Source organism: Coffea arabica, chromosome 6c (assembly GCF_036785885.1).
Source record: "Coffea arabica cultivar ET-39 chromosome 6c, Coffea Arabica ET-39 HiFi, whole genome shotgun sequence".
Classification (NCBI taxonomy): Eukaryota; Viridiplantae; Streptophyta; class Magnoliopsida; order Gentianales; family Rubiaceae; genus Coffea; species Coffea arabica.
The window spans coordinates 35,342,776-35,359,958 of record NC_092320.1 but is presented as its reverse complement, the minus strand read 5'-3'; the positions used below and the strand labels follow the sequence as shown (position 1 = coordinate 35,359,958).

At 46.8% G+C, this 17,183-nt stretch overlaps 1 protein-coding gene across 1 annotated transcript; it reads left to right on the top strand.

Moving 5' to 3' along the window:
* Positions 1-3,887: 3,887 nt before the first annotated feature.
* LOC140008742 (uncharacterized) lies at positions 3,888-8,547 on the top strand. Its single transcript, XM_072053606.1, has 2 exons — positions 3,888-4,334; positions 7,987-8,547. The coding sequence occupies exons 1-2, from the start codon at positions 3,888-3,890 to the stop codon at positions 8,545-8,547; spliced, it is 1,008 nt and encodes a 335-aa protein (XP_071909707.1).
* Positions 8,548-17,183: the final 8,636 nt, after the last annotated feature.

Sequence of the window (17,183 nt, the reverse complement as noted above, 5' to 3'; positions counted from 1 at the left end):
TGACTCAAGCTCAAGTTTGTGATTTCGTTCGCCCGGGCAAGTTTGTGAGGTGACTGGCCAGTGAGGGTGATAAGGTGTCGATGGGTGTACAAGTGAAGTTCTACGGACTATTATTTGCGGTCGACGGAGTGTCGGCAGGAGATCATACATGGCACATGAATTGGCTTTGGAGCCACCCGTATCCTTATTATATGATGTTGTTCTTTTCTGCTTTTGCTTTACTCTTATTGTGTAATTGTTGCTACGTGAATTTATGCTTTCGTCCCTGTTTACTTACTAAGCATTTAGCTTACCCCATTCCTTTTGTTTTCCTTAGCAGGGGCCGACGCGGGGATTTTGGCACTTACACTAGTGTAGTTAAGTTTGTTTGTAATAGTTGGACAGTTAGGATGTTTGTTTTTGTTTTGGTGGTTTGTATAAGGACCCTTCTTAGGGTCTATCTTCTGCTGGTTATGGTTGTAGTATATTAGAGTGGTTTGACTCGAGACTTTTGAAGATGTAAATATAACTTTTGGATTGTATATATTGTATTTAGTGCTCTTTCGAACTTTAAGCTTTGAGTCTTGGCGCGAGCTAGGCAGGCGGCCCTCCGATACCCTTGGGTCCGCCCTTGGGAGAAGTGGGGTCGTCACAGTTGGTATCAGAGCGCCTAGGTTAGAGGACTTGGGCAAGTGGGACATACGCGATAGGCACTAGGCGTATTTGACCATTTTTAGTTGAATGATATCTTTTAAGCTGAAATGCTGGTTGACTGACGACTTAATGTTTTGTAGGTATGTATCCGGGCGGTTCGAGTGATACGGGACCCAGTGGTGTGGGACCGAGACCTCCGAGTAGGAGGGGCCCAGAGGATCGAGCGCTGCGTAAGCGGGCGATCCGTTATAGGCAGAGGCTGGGAGAGCCTTACACCTTGTACTCCCCCTTCGGCCAGGTGTCGCGCCGACCCTGCGCGTGTTGGTATACGTATGGCTATCCCGACGAGGTAGTCATAGCATTGGATGACGAGCGTTATTACCTCGACAGGATGGTCGAGACTCTGAGGGTGCAGCTCGACGAGGCTAGAGCGGTTGGCCGTGAGCAGGCGAGGCGTATGGGATACTTGGAGCGGGGTCTCCGAGAGGAGAGGGAGAGGACGGATGCTTTGCACCGTCAGCTTCAGGACACACACCAGCACCTCTTCGCTATGAAGAGGCAGCTGAGGGATAGGGCTCGGAGTATGTCGGTCGACTGCGAGCTCCTACTAGATCTAGCCGCAGAGGCACCGCCACGAGCCACCGGTCCAGAGAGGATGGACGAGGTGGACACGTTAGGTTCCGTTGGGAACCTGGGCCCTAGGGGAGGCGATTAGGGTCGCTTTTGTACTTTTGTTTAGCTAGTGTATGACTTTTGTTAGAACTAATTCGGCTAATTCCTTTTGTTACTTGGCCGACTAACTAGATTTTGGAGCCGGAGTGCTCGTGTATATTGGGTTTTGTACCGACTGGAGGTTGGGTAATGTGTAAATCTTTTGGTGTGCCTTTGTAAATACGTGTATATATTTGAATAGAATTTTGAACTTATCTTTTGTGTGCCTTTTGTGCGTAAGTTTTGTGACTCTTCTTTTGCTCATGGTCTGGATAATAAGCATACGTATTGTTCCGAATTATAGACTTGTACACTAGATGGCCTCCGGTACTCGAGGTGGAGGTAGAGGGCGAGGACGAGGCCCTGAAATGGAACATGAACAAGAGCCAGACCAAGTAGCTACAGCCATCCAGCGAATGGCTGACTTGATGGAGCGTATGATTGACCAACAGGCTCAGGGCCACGGGAATGCTGTTGGAAACCCTGGACATAATCCGGGACATAATCATGAGGGCGAGGACCGTGCCTTAGAACGGTTCCAAAAGTTTGCACCTCCTAAGTTCATAGGAGGACCTAGTCCTGATTTAGCAGAAACCTGGATGGACCGTATGCTCGATATATTTGCCGCGCTTAGGTATTCGGAAGAGCGGCAGATATCTTTTGTTGTGTTCCAGTTTGAAGGAGCCGCTCGAGTCTAGTGGAACGTGATTAAAACTAAATGGGAGCGCGAACAAACCCCCTGGACCTGGATCAATTTTACCCGAGAATTTAATGAGAAGTACTTGCCGCCCATCGTGCAAGAGAAACGGGAAGATGATTTTATCCGCCTGCGTCAAGGTGCATCTAGCGTGGCGGAGTACGAAACTCAGTTCACTAAACTTTCTCGCTTTGCCCCAGAGCTGGTGTTAACGGAGCAGAAACGAATCCGTCGATTCGTTCAAGGTTTAAATGTGGAAATCCAGGAATCGCTAGCAGCTGCTCAGTTGAACACGTTTAGCCAAGCGCTAGAAAAGGCACAGCGGATTGAGACCGCGAGGGGACAGGTTAAAGCCTTCCATGATCGGAAAAGGAGGCAACCTAGCCCAAATGATTCCATGGTCGGACAAAGCTCGCGAAACGAGCCACCTGCCAAGATAAATAAAGGTACGGATGGTCCACGACCTGCAGGGACCCCGAATAACTTCATGCGGGGTCAGGTAGTGCAAGAGGGGCCGAGGAGTGTCCAGCGTGGAGGGGCAAGTACAGCCGTCAAGTCAACCTGTGGTTTCTATGGGGGCAATCACACCGATGACAATTGCTGGAAGAATAGTTTGGTACGCAAATGCTTCAAATGTGGTAGCACCGAACACCTGATTGCCCGGTGTCCTAAGATGAAAAAGGAAGGATTTAAGCCACCGACTGAAGGGACCACAACCAAGCCGTCAAATGCAGGGGACAATCGACCTAAAGGGCCAGCAAGAGTGTATGCAATGGGTCAACCGGAGGCGATTCACCCTTCGGCAGGTTTTGAAGGTACGCTTTGACCAACGAATTAATTTCGAGGACGAAATTGTCCTAAGTGGGGGAGATTGTGAGGCCCCAGTCCGTTCGTAAGTCGATATTAGGGTTATTTGATATTCGGTATAGAAAAAAATCAGGGTTTTATGGCTAGGAAGGAAACCCTAATTCGGTTGAGCCTGAAAATCCTAGTTTACGTATTATGAGTATAAGGTTCAAGCTATAGTTTATATTCGGTATTCTAGTGTGTGCCTTGACATAAGTAAATATAGGATTTGTTTTAATTACAAAGGTTTAGTAAGTTTGAATGATTAGCAAACCTCTAGTGTTACTATATTAGAAAGCTTAAGTGGAGTTTTATTTATCGCCCGCCTTTTTCCACATTTTCTTTATTAGAAAAGTTCCCCAGATGATTTTTATGAGTAAATAGAGTTTTTAGATGATTTTTCTAGTATTGGAGAGTTTTTGAAAAATTAAGGATAAACAACGGACGTGGGACCCACTAGTGCGAAAAGTTCGAAAAAAATTCGGCCAATTAGGTTAAATTCCGGATACTGTGTAAAATTTATCGGGTGTTAAGGGATAAGTAGAGAGTGAGATTTGATTGATGGGAGAGGGAAAAGAAGAGATAGGAATGCATTAATGGTGGTGACAAGTGTCACCATTTCATTGGAGAAGACTTATGAATTACTATTTCATTTTTTGACTTTTGACCAAATTGGTTAAATATCTAAAAAATTAACCAAAAATCACCATTTTCTTTCACCTTGTGGCCGGCCCTCTCTTCCTCTCTTTCTCTCTCTCTTACTCCAAGTACAAGGAAGAAACACTTCAATCTTGTTCCAAATCATCAAAACCAACCATCCAACCTTGATTTTGCTCCATAAAACACCTTCAAGTGGTGGTTGTGAGTTGTTTTGTGGATTTGTTTGGAAGGGCTAAGGTGGTCTACAACTCCTCGACCTTACTTCCAGGCCCACAGCATTGTTGTCCTGACGGATCAACCCATACGGCAGATACTAACAAAACCTGAGGTCTCGGGCAGGATGACCAAGTGGGCCGTCGAGCTGGCCGAGCACGACATCGGCTATCGGCCTCGCTTCGCTATTAAGGCTCAGGCCTTGGCAGACTTCCTTGCTGAGGGGGCTAGCTTGACCCTGACCGAGTCGAGCTCTTTGCCCACGTACATACAGCCGGAAGAGCCATGGGTGTTATTCGTGGACGGAGCCTCGAGTAAGGAAGGAAGCGGAGCCGGCCTGCTGCTCACCTCGCCCACCGGGGAAGAACTGACCTACGCGCTCAGATTCGACTTCCCGGCATCCAACAATGAGGTTGAGTACGAGGCTCTATTGACTGGATTGCGAATAGCCCACCAGATGGGTATAATCGCGATCAAAGTACGGAGCGACTCTCTGCTCGTAGTCCACCAAGTTCGCGGGGAGTACGAAGCCAAGGAGGGTGTCATGAAGAGGTACCTGGCTAAGATACAAGAGGCAATAGCCCCTGTTCGGTACTTTTGAAATCAAGCGGGTGCCGAGATCCCAAAACAAACGTGCGGACGCCCTGTCTGTGACGGCCCCACTTCTCCCAAGGGCGAACCCAAGGGTATCGGCGGGCCGCCTGCCTAGCTCGCGCCAGGACTCAAAACTTAAAGTTCGAAAGAGCACTAAATACAATATATACAATCCCAAAAGTTATATTCACATCTTCAAAAGTCTCGAGTCAAACCACTCTAATATACTACAATCACAACCAGCAGAAGATAGACCCTAAGAAGGGTCCTTATACAAACCACCAAAACAAAAACAAACATCCTAACTGTTCAACTATTACAAGCCAAACTAACTATACTAGTATACGAGCCAAAAGTCCCCGAGTCGGCCCCTGCTAAGGAAAACAAAAGGAATGGGGTAAGCTATATGCTTAGTAAATAAACAGGGGCGAAAGCATAAATTTCACGTAACAGTTACACAATAAGAGTAAAGCAAAAGCAGAAAAGTAACATCACATAATAAGGATACAGGTGGCTCCAAAGCCAACTCATGTGCCATGCGTGATCTCCTGCCGACACTCCGTCGACTGCAAATAATAGTCCGTAGAACTTCACTTGTACACCCACCGACACCTTATCACCCTCACTGGCCAGTCACCTCACAAACTTGCCCGGGCGAACGAAATCACAAACTTGAGCTTGAGTCACAAGCTCGGGTCACAAACATGGTCACCTTCTCGGTGAACCGGATTCACAAAATTTGTTCATAACATGAACCTACAAACTTGGTGACCTCAGACTAAGTTGGACTGACTTCGACCAAGCCCTAACCGGCTCGAATAGTCCAAACAGGTCTTAGATCGGGCCCACGAACTCACAAACTTTGCAAACTTCACAAACTTTACTCGAAAGTCGCCCCGAGCCACAAGCTCAAGGGTTTTGGTTCCAAAAGGTTCATATACATATGCCAAGTACAATTATACATTCAAATTAGGGTTTAGGTCGAGTGCGATAAAGTACACCCTCGCCTAAGTACCCTTTTCACATATCTCAAACACTTAGCAAAGAAAACACATCAAACTGGCCTGAATACTTACCCAGAAACTGAAATAGCAAAAGTACGAAGTCGGATCGAAATGAACAGCTAGTAGTGGGCCCCACCAGTTCCGCCCATCTCACCACCGTCTGAAATAGAAGATTGTGTCACATAATATCGCAAACGACTACTATCGTGCCTAAAACAAGCAAAACGGCAAAAACGGCACGCGCGCACGTAAATATAACGAACGGAAACGGAGACGGCCGTTAGCGGAAACGGCAGATTTGACACTCGTTTCTAGTTTACTCATAAGTTGAGCTACGAACATCGGATTAAGGCGTATGAGACGCCATATCGAAGCTTAAAGGATGAAAAACAACTGTTATGAAGACATCCAGAACTGAAACTGGAGGCTTTAGTCCCAAATGAACCAAACACAATCACTTACGAAATCTGGCCAATGCACAAATGGTCAGTTTTGAGCGTAAACTGTTTTCTATGCTACACATGGTCAAAAGAGCTGAAAATTGGCAGTTAGATAGTTCATTCCAAATGGAACAACTTTCATGAAGGTCGGCAATCCAAATTCAGAACGGAAATTTGTCATCAGGACCAAAACAGATTTCTGGTCATTTTCACGGGCAGGCCTTGTTTGCTCGGCTATATCTCAGGTTTTATAAATCCGATTCATGAAATTCCAAGGGCGTTAGAAAGCTCTGATATAGGGCTATAACTTTGGTGTTTTGGTCGGAAGCCCAAACAGCTTGTAACTCAGTCAAATGTGAAGCCAAAGTTCCAGCCATAAACTTTCCAAAAACGTACTAGAATCACAAACCGTATTTGACCTCAATATGCGGTAATGGCACCAAATTCACTACGGTTATCGGATGGGGGTGTAAGACCCACCGTTTCGAAGCTAAGAAACAGGGCTACAACAATGTAGAAGACCACTCAATCCAGTTCCTAACACAACTAGGTCAAATATGCAAAATACTATACCAGAATTCCCAAAACAGGTTTGCAAAACGCAGAAAACTGTAATCGGTATATCTCAGTCCATACAAGTCCAAATGCCGAAATTCCAAAGGCATATGATAGCTAGGACATTCAGATACATTTCACCAGAAGACACCAACTTCAAAATCCAAACCAATCCCAATCAAAATGGCCAAATACAAACGCAGTTTTCGCATTCTGTCCAAAGCAGAACAGCTACAGTAATTTCGTCATAACTCACTCTACACTAATCTAAATGACCTGAAATTTTACAGGCACCTCAAACACATCAATACCTACAACTTTCATGTTTTGAGCAAAGTCCAATTCGGCCTCTAACCCTATGATCTAAAACCGGACAGAATTAGGGGTTATCAAACCCTAACTTTTCTCAATTCATTCCAAACCCAAAATTGATTGCAAATTCTTATCAAACACACCTACTAGAGTCATTCCCCCTCATTACCAACCATCATAAACACCCACAACATCATAATCCAATTAAACCAGAAAATTCATCAATAAATTAAAAACTTCACCAATTCATCTCAAACCAAGATAAAAACCAGAAATTTCAGCACTTTAGCCACTAAGAAGCATAACTTAAGCTTCATAAGGTGTAGGAGGAAGTTCAAGTACCACTTACCAAGTAAACGAGAGAGAGGAAGTTGTAGAACACCTTAGCTCTCCACAAAAACTTCACCAAAGCACTCACTAGCACCAAGTGGTAGGATTTTATGGAGTAGAAACTAATTTAGGTGAATGGTTTTGGAAGATTGAGCTAAATGGAAGCTAAAATTGTTGAAGAGTTTCTTCTTCTTTGTCCAAGTGAGAGCCGGCCATGGAGTAGGAGGAAATGGTGATTTTTTGAGATATTTACCCAATTAGTCAAAAGGTCAAAATGGTGAATAGTGAATCATAAGTCATGTCCAATATAATGGTGACACTTGTCACCTCATTAAATGCAAACTTATCTTTTCTTTTTCCTCTCACATCAATCACTTCACATCCCCTACTTATCTCTTAACACCCGATAAATTTCACACAGTATCCGGAATTTAACCTAATTGGCCGAATTTTTCCGAACTTTTCGCACTAGTGGGTCCCACGTCCATTATATATTCTTATTTTCTCAAAATCTAACCGATACTAGAAAAATCATCTAAAAACTATATTTACTCATAAAAATTATCTGGGGAACTTTTCTAATAAAGAAAATGTGGAAAACGGGTTTTCAATCTTAACCGGAACTTAGGGTTTAAATCTTAATTCCTACTTAGGGTTTTCGAAATACTCCCAAAACCAAACGTTACCGCCAAATTAATGAATATATCAACGTAGTACGAACTGGGGCCTCACACTGTCGAAACTGACGTCCTCCTTGTTTGCCCACCTGAGCAAGGAAGTCTTGGTAGAGGTGGTCAAACAAAAGAGTATCGACCAGATCCAGGTCTTGGCTATAGACAGCTCGGCCACCTGGATGACTCCTCTCGTGAACTTCCTCAGCTCGGGTGTCCTTCCAGGCGATAAAACGAAAGCTCGCCGACTCCAGTTCAGAGCTGCTAAGTACGCCTACGCTGGGGAAATCCTCTACAGGAGGTCGTACTTGTCTTCCTAGCTAAAGTGCGTGACTCCTGAGGAGGGTGACTATATCCTCCGTGAAGTTCACGAAGGCTTATGTACGGCACATGTTGGCTCCCGGGTCTTGGCCAAGAAGTGCCTTCTCCTGGGCTACTATTGGCCCTTAGTGTTCCAAGATGCTGCGGCACTGGGTCAGATACGCCGAACTTGCCAGGTGCACGTCCCGCTGCGCCACCAGCCAGCTCGGGAAATGGTTTCCATCCATAGCCCTCGGCCCTTTGCTCAGTGGGGAATAGACCTTCTGGGGTCTTTCCCTCGAGTCCCGGGGAGATACGAACACCCCGTGGTGGCCATCGATTACTTCACAAAGTGGATGGAGGCGGACCCCCTGGCTACTATCTCTAGAAGGGCGATTCAGAAGTTCTTCTGGAAGAACATAGTCTGCCGCTTCGGGATCCCGCATGTCTTGATATCAGGCAAAAGTCAGCAGTTCGCCGAAAACCCCTTCAGGAGCTGGTGCACCGAGCTCGGGATCAGCCAACATTTCACCTCGGTCGGTCACCCCCAGGCCAACGGCCAAGTGGAGAATGTCAACTGAACCATTCTGCAGGGACTAAGAACTAGGTTGGAACTAGCCCAGTCTAACTGGCTAGAGGAGCTCCCTAGTGTCCTTTGGGCCTACCGCACCACGCCGAGGACAGCTGCTCATGAGACCCCTTTCTCCCTGACTTACGGGGCAGAAGCAGTGATGCCCGCAGAGATCGGTCTCCCCTCGCCTCGAACACAGAACTTCATTGCGTCATCTAACGAATAAGAGCTGAGGTGTAATCTGGACATGCTGGAGGCCAAGCGTGAGGGAGCGGCGATACGGATGGCTAAGTATAAAAGCCAGCTCGCCCGCTATCATAATGCCAAAGTGAGGAACATACAGTACCAACCGGGAGACCTCGTCTTAAGAAAGAACTCGGTCAGCAGAGCTCATAGCTCCAATAAGCTCAACCCGGATTGGGAGGGGCCATACAAGGTCCTAGAAGCGAGCCGAGCTGGTTACTGCAAGCTCGCGAAATTGGATGGAGCAGAGGTACCCCGCACTTGGCACTTCTCGAATCTGCGGATGTTCGTAGGATAGGTTAGGCCAGGATATCTCACTGTCTGTTCTTCGGAGTCCACATACAAGTTCATCATTAAATAAATGTTCGGCTTTCAAATTTTAAGTTTATCGTCCTTGATGCCGTTTAACTTTTAAGTTCAAATCCTACACTAGCACACTCAGACAAGGCTAACTGTCCTAGTGGGGGGCTGGGGTGATAAAGGACTATGGATGGAACGCCTTATGAAAGCTCGATGGTGCTCGACCCAAGAGATCGACACGGCTCAAAACTTTAAAGGCTTTCAAAAGGTCAAAAGTTCATGCTCGACCCAGGAGGTCGGCAGGGCTGCCTTTAAAGCTGTAAAACCTGGTGTTCGGCCCCAGAAACCGGCACGTCATAAACTGTTTTGATGTAGTTTGTGAAAATCCGGGAGTCCGACGTTCGACCCAGGAGGTCGGCGTGACTGCCCTGGAAAAGCGTAGTGCTCGGCCTGGGAGGTCGGCACATCGCGAATTGGTTTTACGCAATGCTCGACCCAAGAGGCCGGCATTATTGTCTTTAAAGCCTCGACGCTCGACCCAGGAGGTCGACAGGGCTGCCTTCGGAGTTTGGTGCTCGACCCAAGAGGCCGGCATGATTGTCTTTAAAGTTCTGATGCTCCACCCGGGAGATCGTGGCTGCCTTTAAAGCTTGGTGCTCGGCCTTAGAGGTCGGCACGTCACTAATTAGCCTGATGTAGTTTGTTGATAATGCCTTAGTCTGTTGTCCTTGACAATTCAGTTGTTAGCTTAAAAGCTTGGTAGACGCTCGACCCGAGAGGCCGCCATATCGTCTCAGTGGATCAGTTCGATACTCGATCCAGGAGGTCGGTAGGCCACTTCGATTATCAAGGTTCGACGCAAGCAAGAATTGAAAGTCAGAATTGGGCAGTTTTCATTGAATGCTATTTCATATATACACTGAAAACCTATCTATTACAAAGCCTACCGAGTTATAAAAGGGAGATGGAAAGGGTTTCTGGAGTGGTCGCTACCCTTAGGCGGACAAACCTCTCGCAGGTGACTACTGACATGAGGAAAACACGGCAGTAGGAGAGTTGATGATGCTAGATATCCGCACCCTTCACACTGGGGAAAGATATGCTTTCTCTCTACCCCAGATGTGAGAACCTGGCTGCGTACAGCTCGTCCCCCTCAGCACCCCTAAGCCACCGGCTCCTTTCCGGAAGCCCTGCCGGGAGCCTCGTCCTCCTCCAAGGGAACTTCCGCCAGATCGGCTCCCACATCATCCCTGCCCACCAGATCCTTCAGGGCATGCCCCTTGCAATACCCATCGAAGAGCCAGTCCAGCTTCTCCTTAGCGGCGGAGTTGTAGTCTTTAAAAACCGCCAGGTTGAAGCCGGATAGGTTGAGGCCCTTCACCTGGTCCAGGGCCCGCGTGAAGCCGACCTGGAGGATGAACAGGTTGAGGAGGGCCACATCCTCGGCAAACCGCTCGGAAGAGATAAACTCCCGAACTGCCTTCTTGCGCTCCCAGCTGACTGTGCTGGAGAGCTCAATGGCGTGATCCTCCCTCAGCTTGGCCACGCCCGCCTTCTCCTGATCGAGCTCCGACTTGGTGGAGGCGAGTTGGACCTGGGCCGTTTACAGCTCCTTCTCAGTCTTGCCCAACTTGGCCTTGAGAGGGTCTGCCTCCTTAAGGGCCTGGGTAAGCCTCTGCTCCATCTCCCGGTTCTTCTTTTGCAATTTCTCCAAGTCGGAAGACAGTTCGGAGAAGCGAGTTACCAGGGCAGCACCAGCGGCATTGGCCTGAGGAAAAGGAAAAAGAGGTCAGCACACTACGCGACTTAGCAGAAGAGCGGAGGCACAACTGGCCCAAGGGGTGAGGAACGTACTTGGGATTGGGGGTGCAATTCGCGTCCTGGAGCTCGAAGGAGCTGGCTAGCTCCATCCACCTCCTGTCCCGAGGGAGGACCGAACGGTTCTTCTTTTGTAATTTCTCCAAGTCGGGAGACAGTTCGGAGAAGCGGGTTACCAGGGCAGCACCAGCAGCATTGGCCTGAGGAAAAGGAAAAGGAGGTCAGCACACTACGCGACTTAGCAGAAGAGCGGAGGCACAACTGGCCCAAGGGGTGAGGAATGTACTTGGGATTGGGCGGTGTAATACGCTTCCTGGAGCTCGGAGGGGCTGGCTAGCTCCATCCACCTCCTATCCCGATGGAGGACCGAGCCTGCAATCAGCTCGCGAGCCACCTCTGGAAATTGGGCTCGGTCATTGATAGAGAGCCCGCAGGACGGACAGAAGCGACGGGGGTCGTGCATGGTGGGGGCCTGGCCCGGCTTTAGGGGGCCACGTTGCGGAAATATCACAGGTTGGGGGGAGGTGACTCCCGTGCGTGCTCCTCCGCGTAGCCGACCCGCAGGTGGACCGGACCCGCATGAAGGGCGCCCTCCGACGTTAGCAGGAAAGGGGTCTGTGCTGAGGTGAGCGCAAGCCTCTTCTCGGGCTGGGGGGCTTCGTCCCCTCGGCCCCTCTTCTGCCCGGCCGTTTTCTTCTTACTGGCGGCTTGCTTGGAGGGGGAGGAGTGAGATGCCTCCTTCTAGGGGCCCGAGCTGCCCCGGGAGGTGGAGCGGCCTCAAAGGCCTTCTTGGTGGCCTCCAGCTGCAGAGTCGGGGCCACCGGCTCGGAGGGCGTGCCCAGCAACTTGGAAAGCCTCCTCACTGCAGTAAATACCACCGGGTTAGCAAAACAGGCTGGTGAAAAAAAAAACAACAGGCGATGGGAGCATAGAGGCGGCATTACAGTCGTTGTAGTTGACGGGAGAAGGCACCACTTCTCCAGGGGACCCGGACATCGTCCCTATCAGCCCGACCGCAGATATCTGCTCGGTGGAGAACCTGGCCGCGTAGAGCTTCACCTTGGAGCTCACCAGTTGGCTGAGGGCTTCAGAGTCCAAGTCCTCTGGAAAAGGGTCGGAAACGACCTCCCCAACCTTTCACACATTAGGGGGAAAATGCGTGGATTTAACAAAGAAGAAGTCCCCCTTCCAGTTCTTTATGGAAGAGGGGACCCCGAAGAGAAGATCCTGGGTGCCCTTCCCACCCCGACCTTTGTTCGCAGTTCGGCGGGAGAAATAGTACCACCCAGGAAGGGAGAGCTTGAGGGTATAGGAAGCTCGGAAGAGAGAGAGAGAATAGGGGATGGAGCAGATCTGGCAGTAGATCAGGAATCCGATGATAATCCTGATCGAGTTCGGGTGGACCTAGGTGATTCGGACCCCCCAGTAGCTCAGGATCTCAACCAGGGCTGGAGGAATTGGGAGACAGAGCCCAGCGACCAGTTGCTCCTTATAGATGGCTACGAAGTTAGGGGGAGGTCGGGAAGCTCGGTCGCCGGGCCCGGCAGCCCTCGGCTCGAAGGCCGGAGGAATGGAATTAGACCCGGCCAACTCAGCCACCGCCTCGGGTGAGAGGGTGACCTCTTGTTGGTCGGGATGACCGTAGGTGAATTCAGGATCATCCCCATGCTCAGAGGCAGGGGTTCCTATCCTCGCCTGCCCCTCCCTGGGCTCCGCCAGGGGAGTCATGCGGGGATTTGAGGGAGGGTACGGATGTGGCCTGCTGCTCGATGAGGGCATCGAGCTCGGCCACCTCCTCCAGCATTCGTGCAGAAGGAGAATGGGCAGAGGGAGAGCTCATGACGACTATGGGCTCTAGCAAGTCAGGGATTTGGAAGCTGGAGTTGGAGGCAGAGGAAGAAGAGAGAGGGGGAGAAGATGAAGATGAGGATGAAGACGATGAGGAAATGAGGATTCTAAGGGTTCTACGAAATGTGGGGGAAGTCACGCCGGACTGATCCGACATAAAAAGCAGAAGATGGTAAAGGGAGCAAAGGGTGAAGGAAAAGGACTTACTGATGAACGGAATGGAAAAGAAGGAAGGAATCGCCGGAATCTGGGCACGGAAAGCCGGAAGTCTTGCTGCTGGAATTTCAGAGAATGAAAAAATGTACGAAGAAGGGAAAATGGCAAATAGAGTCGGGTGAAATCTGGCAACTCCTATTTATAGGAAATGAAATGGGGGGAAAACGGTTTGCTTGAATTTAAACCGTCCCATGTGAATGCATTTAAGAGTGGTACGGAGACCGAAGAGACGCGACAACTGAGAGGACGTGGACGCGGCTTTCCAGGGACAGCACTGTACCGGAGGTGACCCTGTTGGAGCAGTGCGCAGCGCTGGTCTCCCATGTGGCAGGGGTGTAGATTAGGTCTGCCAAAAAGCCCTACCTAATCTAGGGGGCTAGTGCAGAGGCCCCGTCCTGAGCCTAGACACGTGGCAGCCCAGGAAGGGCAGAGCTGGGCCTGGCCTGCAGGTCCCTGGCAACCGTCCTAGGGCTCACCGCCTCTAGGGCTCTGAGAGGCTCCGGGAAACAATCCCGCAGAGGGCGGGGAAGATCCCCCTCAGCGCAGGATTGAGGTGATCCCGGACAGGTCCCGAAACGTACGGAGGTCGGACTCTGGAGCAGGTATAAATGGTAACGCACACCAACTACACAAGGTACGCTCAGTATCGGCACACTACTCTTCGCGGCTTTGCTTCCTGTAAACTCCACCCACCGAAGAACTAATTTGACCGTCGGAGTGCCCTCGGGGACAACCTCGGGGCTCCCCTGTCAGATCTCCCTCTCTTGTCTGTCTTGCAGGCTTGGGACACGCTTCTCTCGTCAGCACGCCGAGCTCATCAGCTCAGCTCGGTCCGGGGAAGCCCAGCGCTTCTTCAATCTGCAATCTTATTACCTTCAAGTGAGGCGGCCTGTAAGACACAAGCATGTTAGTTGTATTTTCCAAGATAAGAATTTCATTCCATACTAGTCATACACAACTGATTCAATACATACTCTATATATTTATTTGGGTTAATCACATGTCCCCCATGTACTAGGGGATAATCACACTTTGCGCCCTTCAACTAAAACAATATACACTTTGCTCCTCTAACAGCCTCAAAACAGTAAAAAGAATTTTCTTTCAATTTTCCTCTTAGCTTTGGTCATACTTTACCCACTTGAATTAAGAAAAAATCCCACTAAACAGAAAAATATAAACTTTACTTTAATAATATATGATTATATATAGGTTATAATGCAATTCATAATGCTTAGAACTAATATACTTTATTCCAAAAATTTATTGACCAAAAGAAACTTCCTATAAATTTACTATAATTTCAACATAGGTTTATGTCTTATGTTTATAATTTTCTTTCAAGTTTGAATTAGTGGTTTTTATAGTTTCTTTTTTTTTCACAGTAAATTAGAACTAAAACACATCTATTTTCTTTTGATATTTTAGCCTTAACTTTAAATCCTTGACCTCAAAGAAGAAAAAGGAAATAAGTTATATAAGAAATCAACAAATTTTCTTAGTTCACTTAAGATTCTGGTGGTGTTGGGTAACACTTTATGAATTAGTTAGAGCTCTATGTTGAAAACATTAACCACCAACATAAAGCCATTGATAAGTTTCACTTGGTAGAGAAAAGTTCAGAAATAGAGAAAGTGGGCCACCACCATTGGAAGCTTGAAACAGGTTTTTTAGAGTGCCTAACAACATTTTAAAAAAAGAAACTAAGATTGATGATTATCCATTTCTGATTTGACTACGTAAAATCTGCAACCTGCCAAAAACATGTAGTTGACTGCAGAAACTACATCATCATCTCTATGCTTAAAAAACTAACTGCAAGTTTGACAATTGTGGAAATTCACTTAGCGGATGAGGTATTAAGGGAGAGAGCTTAGCGATCTCAGTCCACACTAGTTACAACTTCACGAGTTCTGCTTATAGCATGTACTTGATGTACCTATTACTTAATAGATAGGGATTTGAAATTCATGAAAAATTGAAAACCCTAGCATCCAACTATAATGGTTACTCATGTGAAGTCGCAGATACCCACCTTTAATGCATATTGTCTCTTTCTCATTTATTTCATCCTTTTCATGGTACTTAGCTCTTTTTGTACATTATAAATAGAGGGCGGGAAGGAGACTCTAAATTATCCCTCTTAAAACCTTCCTTCAGATATAGATAGCAAAATAACACTCAACAAATATGAAGTTTAAAGCTTGTCTATTCTTTGGTCTTCTCTTTGCCGCTCTTCTCATTGCTGCAAATGTCCTGGCCGAGGTTGCTCAAGATGAAAAAAAGAGTTAGTTTTAGAATTCAGTGCATCTTTCCATATATTTACCCAAAAACATTTTCGAAATGAACAGCTCCTACTCATGCCGGAAAATGAAGGGAGATTGATCAGTTAACCAATGGAAACATGCTACTGTGCTCACAAAACAAGCAAACTATTTTATATTGTACCATGAATATATATTTGCTTTTTGAACTTGTACGTTCCTGATTTGTACAGATGATGAAGCAAACCAGATCAACAAGCTAAAAGATGCAAAAGAAACACACCAGTATGGAGGCCACTGCAGGCATGGCAGCTATCTTGGGGGTCCCTATGGATGCAGAAGGTGCTGCACACCTGGTGAGGCTAAAATATGAAGTTCATCTAAATCCTAGGATGTTGTGATCTCTTATTTGATGCAGAAGGTGCTGCACACCTGGCGAGGCTAAAATATGAAGTTCATCTAAATCCTAGGATGTTGTGATCTCTTATTTGATTTCCTCGTTATGATATAGAAATGCTATTTTGTTGATATATGCAGTAGAGGCTGCCAGAGAAAACTATCAGGTAGCTGGAGATGGATACAGTGGTGGCTATGGGCGTATAGTTATGGTGGTGGATATGGTGGTGGCTGGGGTGGTCGAGGCGGGGGATGGGGCTGGGGTGGTGGCCAAGGTGGCGGCTGGGGAGGAGGTGGAGGTGGTTGCCGATTCGGCTGTTGCGGAAACAACAGGTGGGGAGGTTGCAGGAGCTGCTGGACCGCTGAAGAAGCCAAAGCCTACAAGGACAATGAAGCCAAACCTTCAAACATGGTTCCAAAAATTTGGTAGCACAAGACCAACCATGTATTTGTGTAGATAGACAAATAATATATACATGGAATAAGCGCCAGAAAAGAGAGAGAATAAAAAAGCTAGCAGGTTTTATTCCCACTTCTGTTCTAGGGTTAGATCCCTAGGTATTTAAGTTCATGAGTCCACCGTATTCCTGCAGTAGGCTGTGTGTATAAATAAAAACCTTTCTTTTCATGCAAAAGGCTCCAAAAAATTGTTTATTTGGTGGGGAAAAAAAGAATGTTTATTTGGTGATAATTTTAGATGGTTTCAAACATACACTTGAAAGATTTACAAGCCCCGAGCTTGTATACCATTGATACAAGACTACGGCATTATTTAAAAGAATAAGCACAGATTTCAAATGTAGCAATAGTCCCAAGTTCCTTTTAGGCATGGACCGAAGTCTATATAAACAGACGGCCAGGTGTAAATTTAATGAGCAACATTTTAGCAATTATGGAAAAATCAGAATCCCCATCTCATCTTTGCAAATGCAATGGATGGTATTCTAGATATACAAGTTCCACAAAAGGAACGCACTGAACAGACAAATATCAAGCAGACAACAAAGGAGTCATATATGATGAAATGACCTTGTTCATGAGAAGGAAACCCCAATGTTGTGTAAAAGGTGAAAATATAATAGGAAAAAACAATTATCACAAATTTCTGAATCCGAAGCAATAAGGGGTTTGCATGAGTTGCAACTGAACGTCGCCCACCTTTGTAGCCCTTAAGTTGCTAAATCAGTTTCGAGATGAATACACAAGAAGGAAATCAATAATGAATCTCCAATTTTTCTAGTTTCAGCAAAAGGCTTTGAAAAACCGTCAAGAACTTTCTTTTGGCTGTAAGTAGTTTGAAAAGGCATCTCATATAAACTATAATACCCTTGACAGCTGTACGTTTATCGCACCCCATTTTTTGAATAAAATAAAAATTTAAGTATTTAAATTTAGGTTTAGAAATTATTTAAACAATGATATAAACAAAGACATAATAAAAAATTAACAAAATTTTTAAAAAAATTTGGTGTCTACAACGTTTATATAGTGATAGAAATAGGTGGCAAAAATCCATTAAGGTTTATAGGAGACGTGAAAAGGATGTGTCGAATGCCCAAGC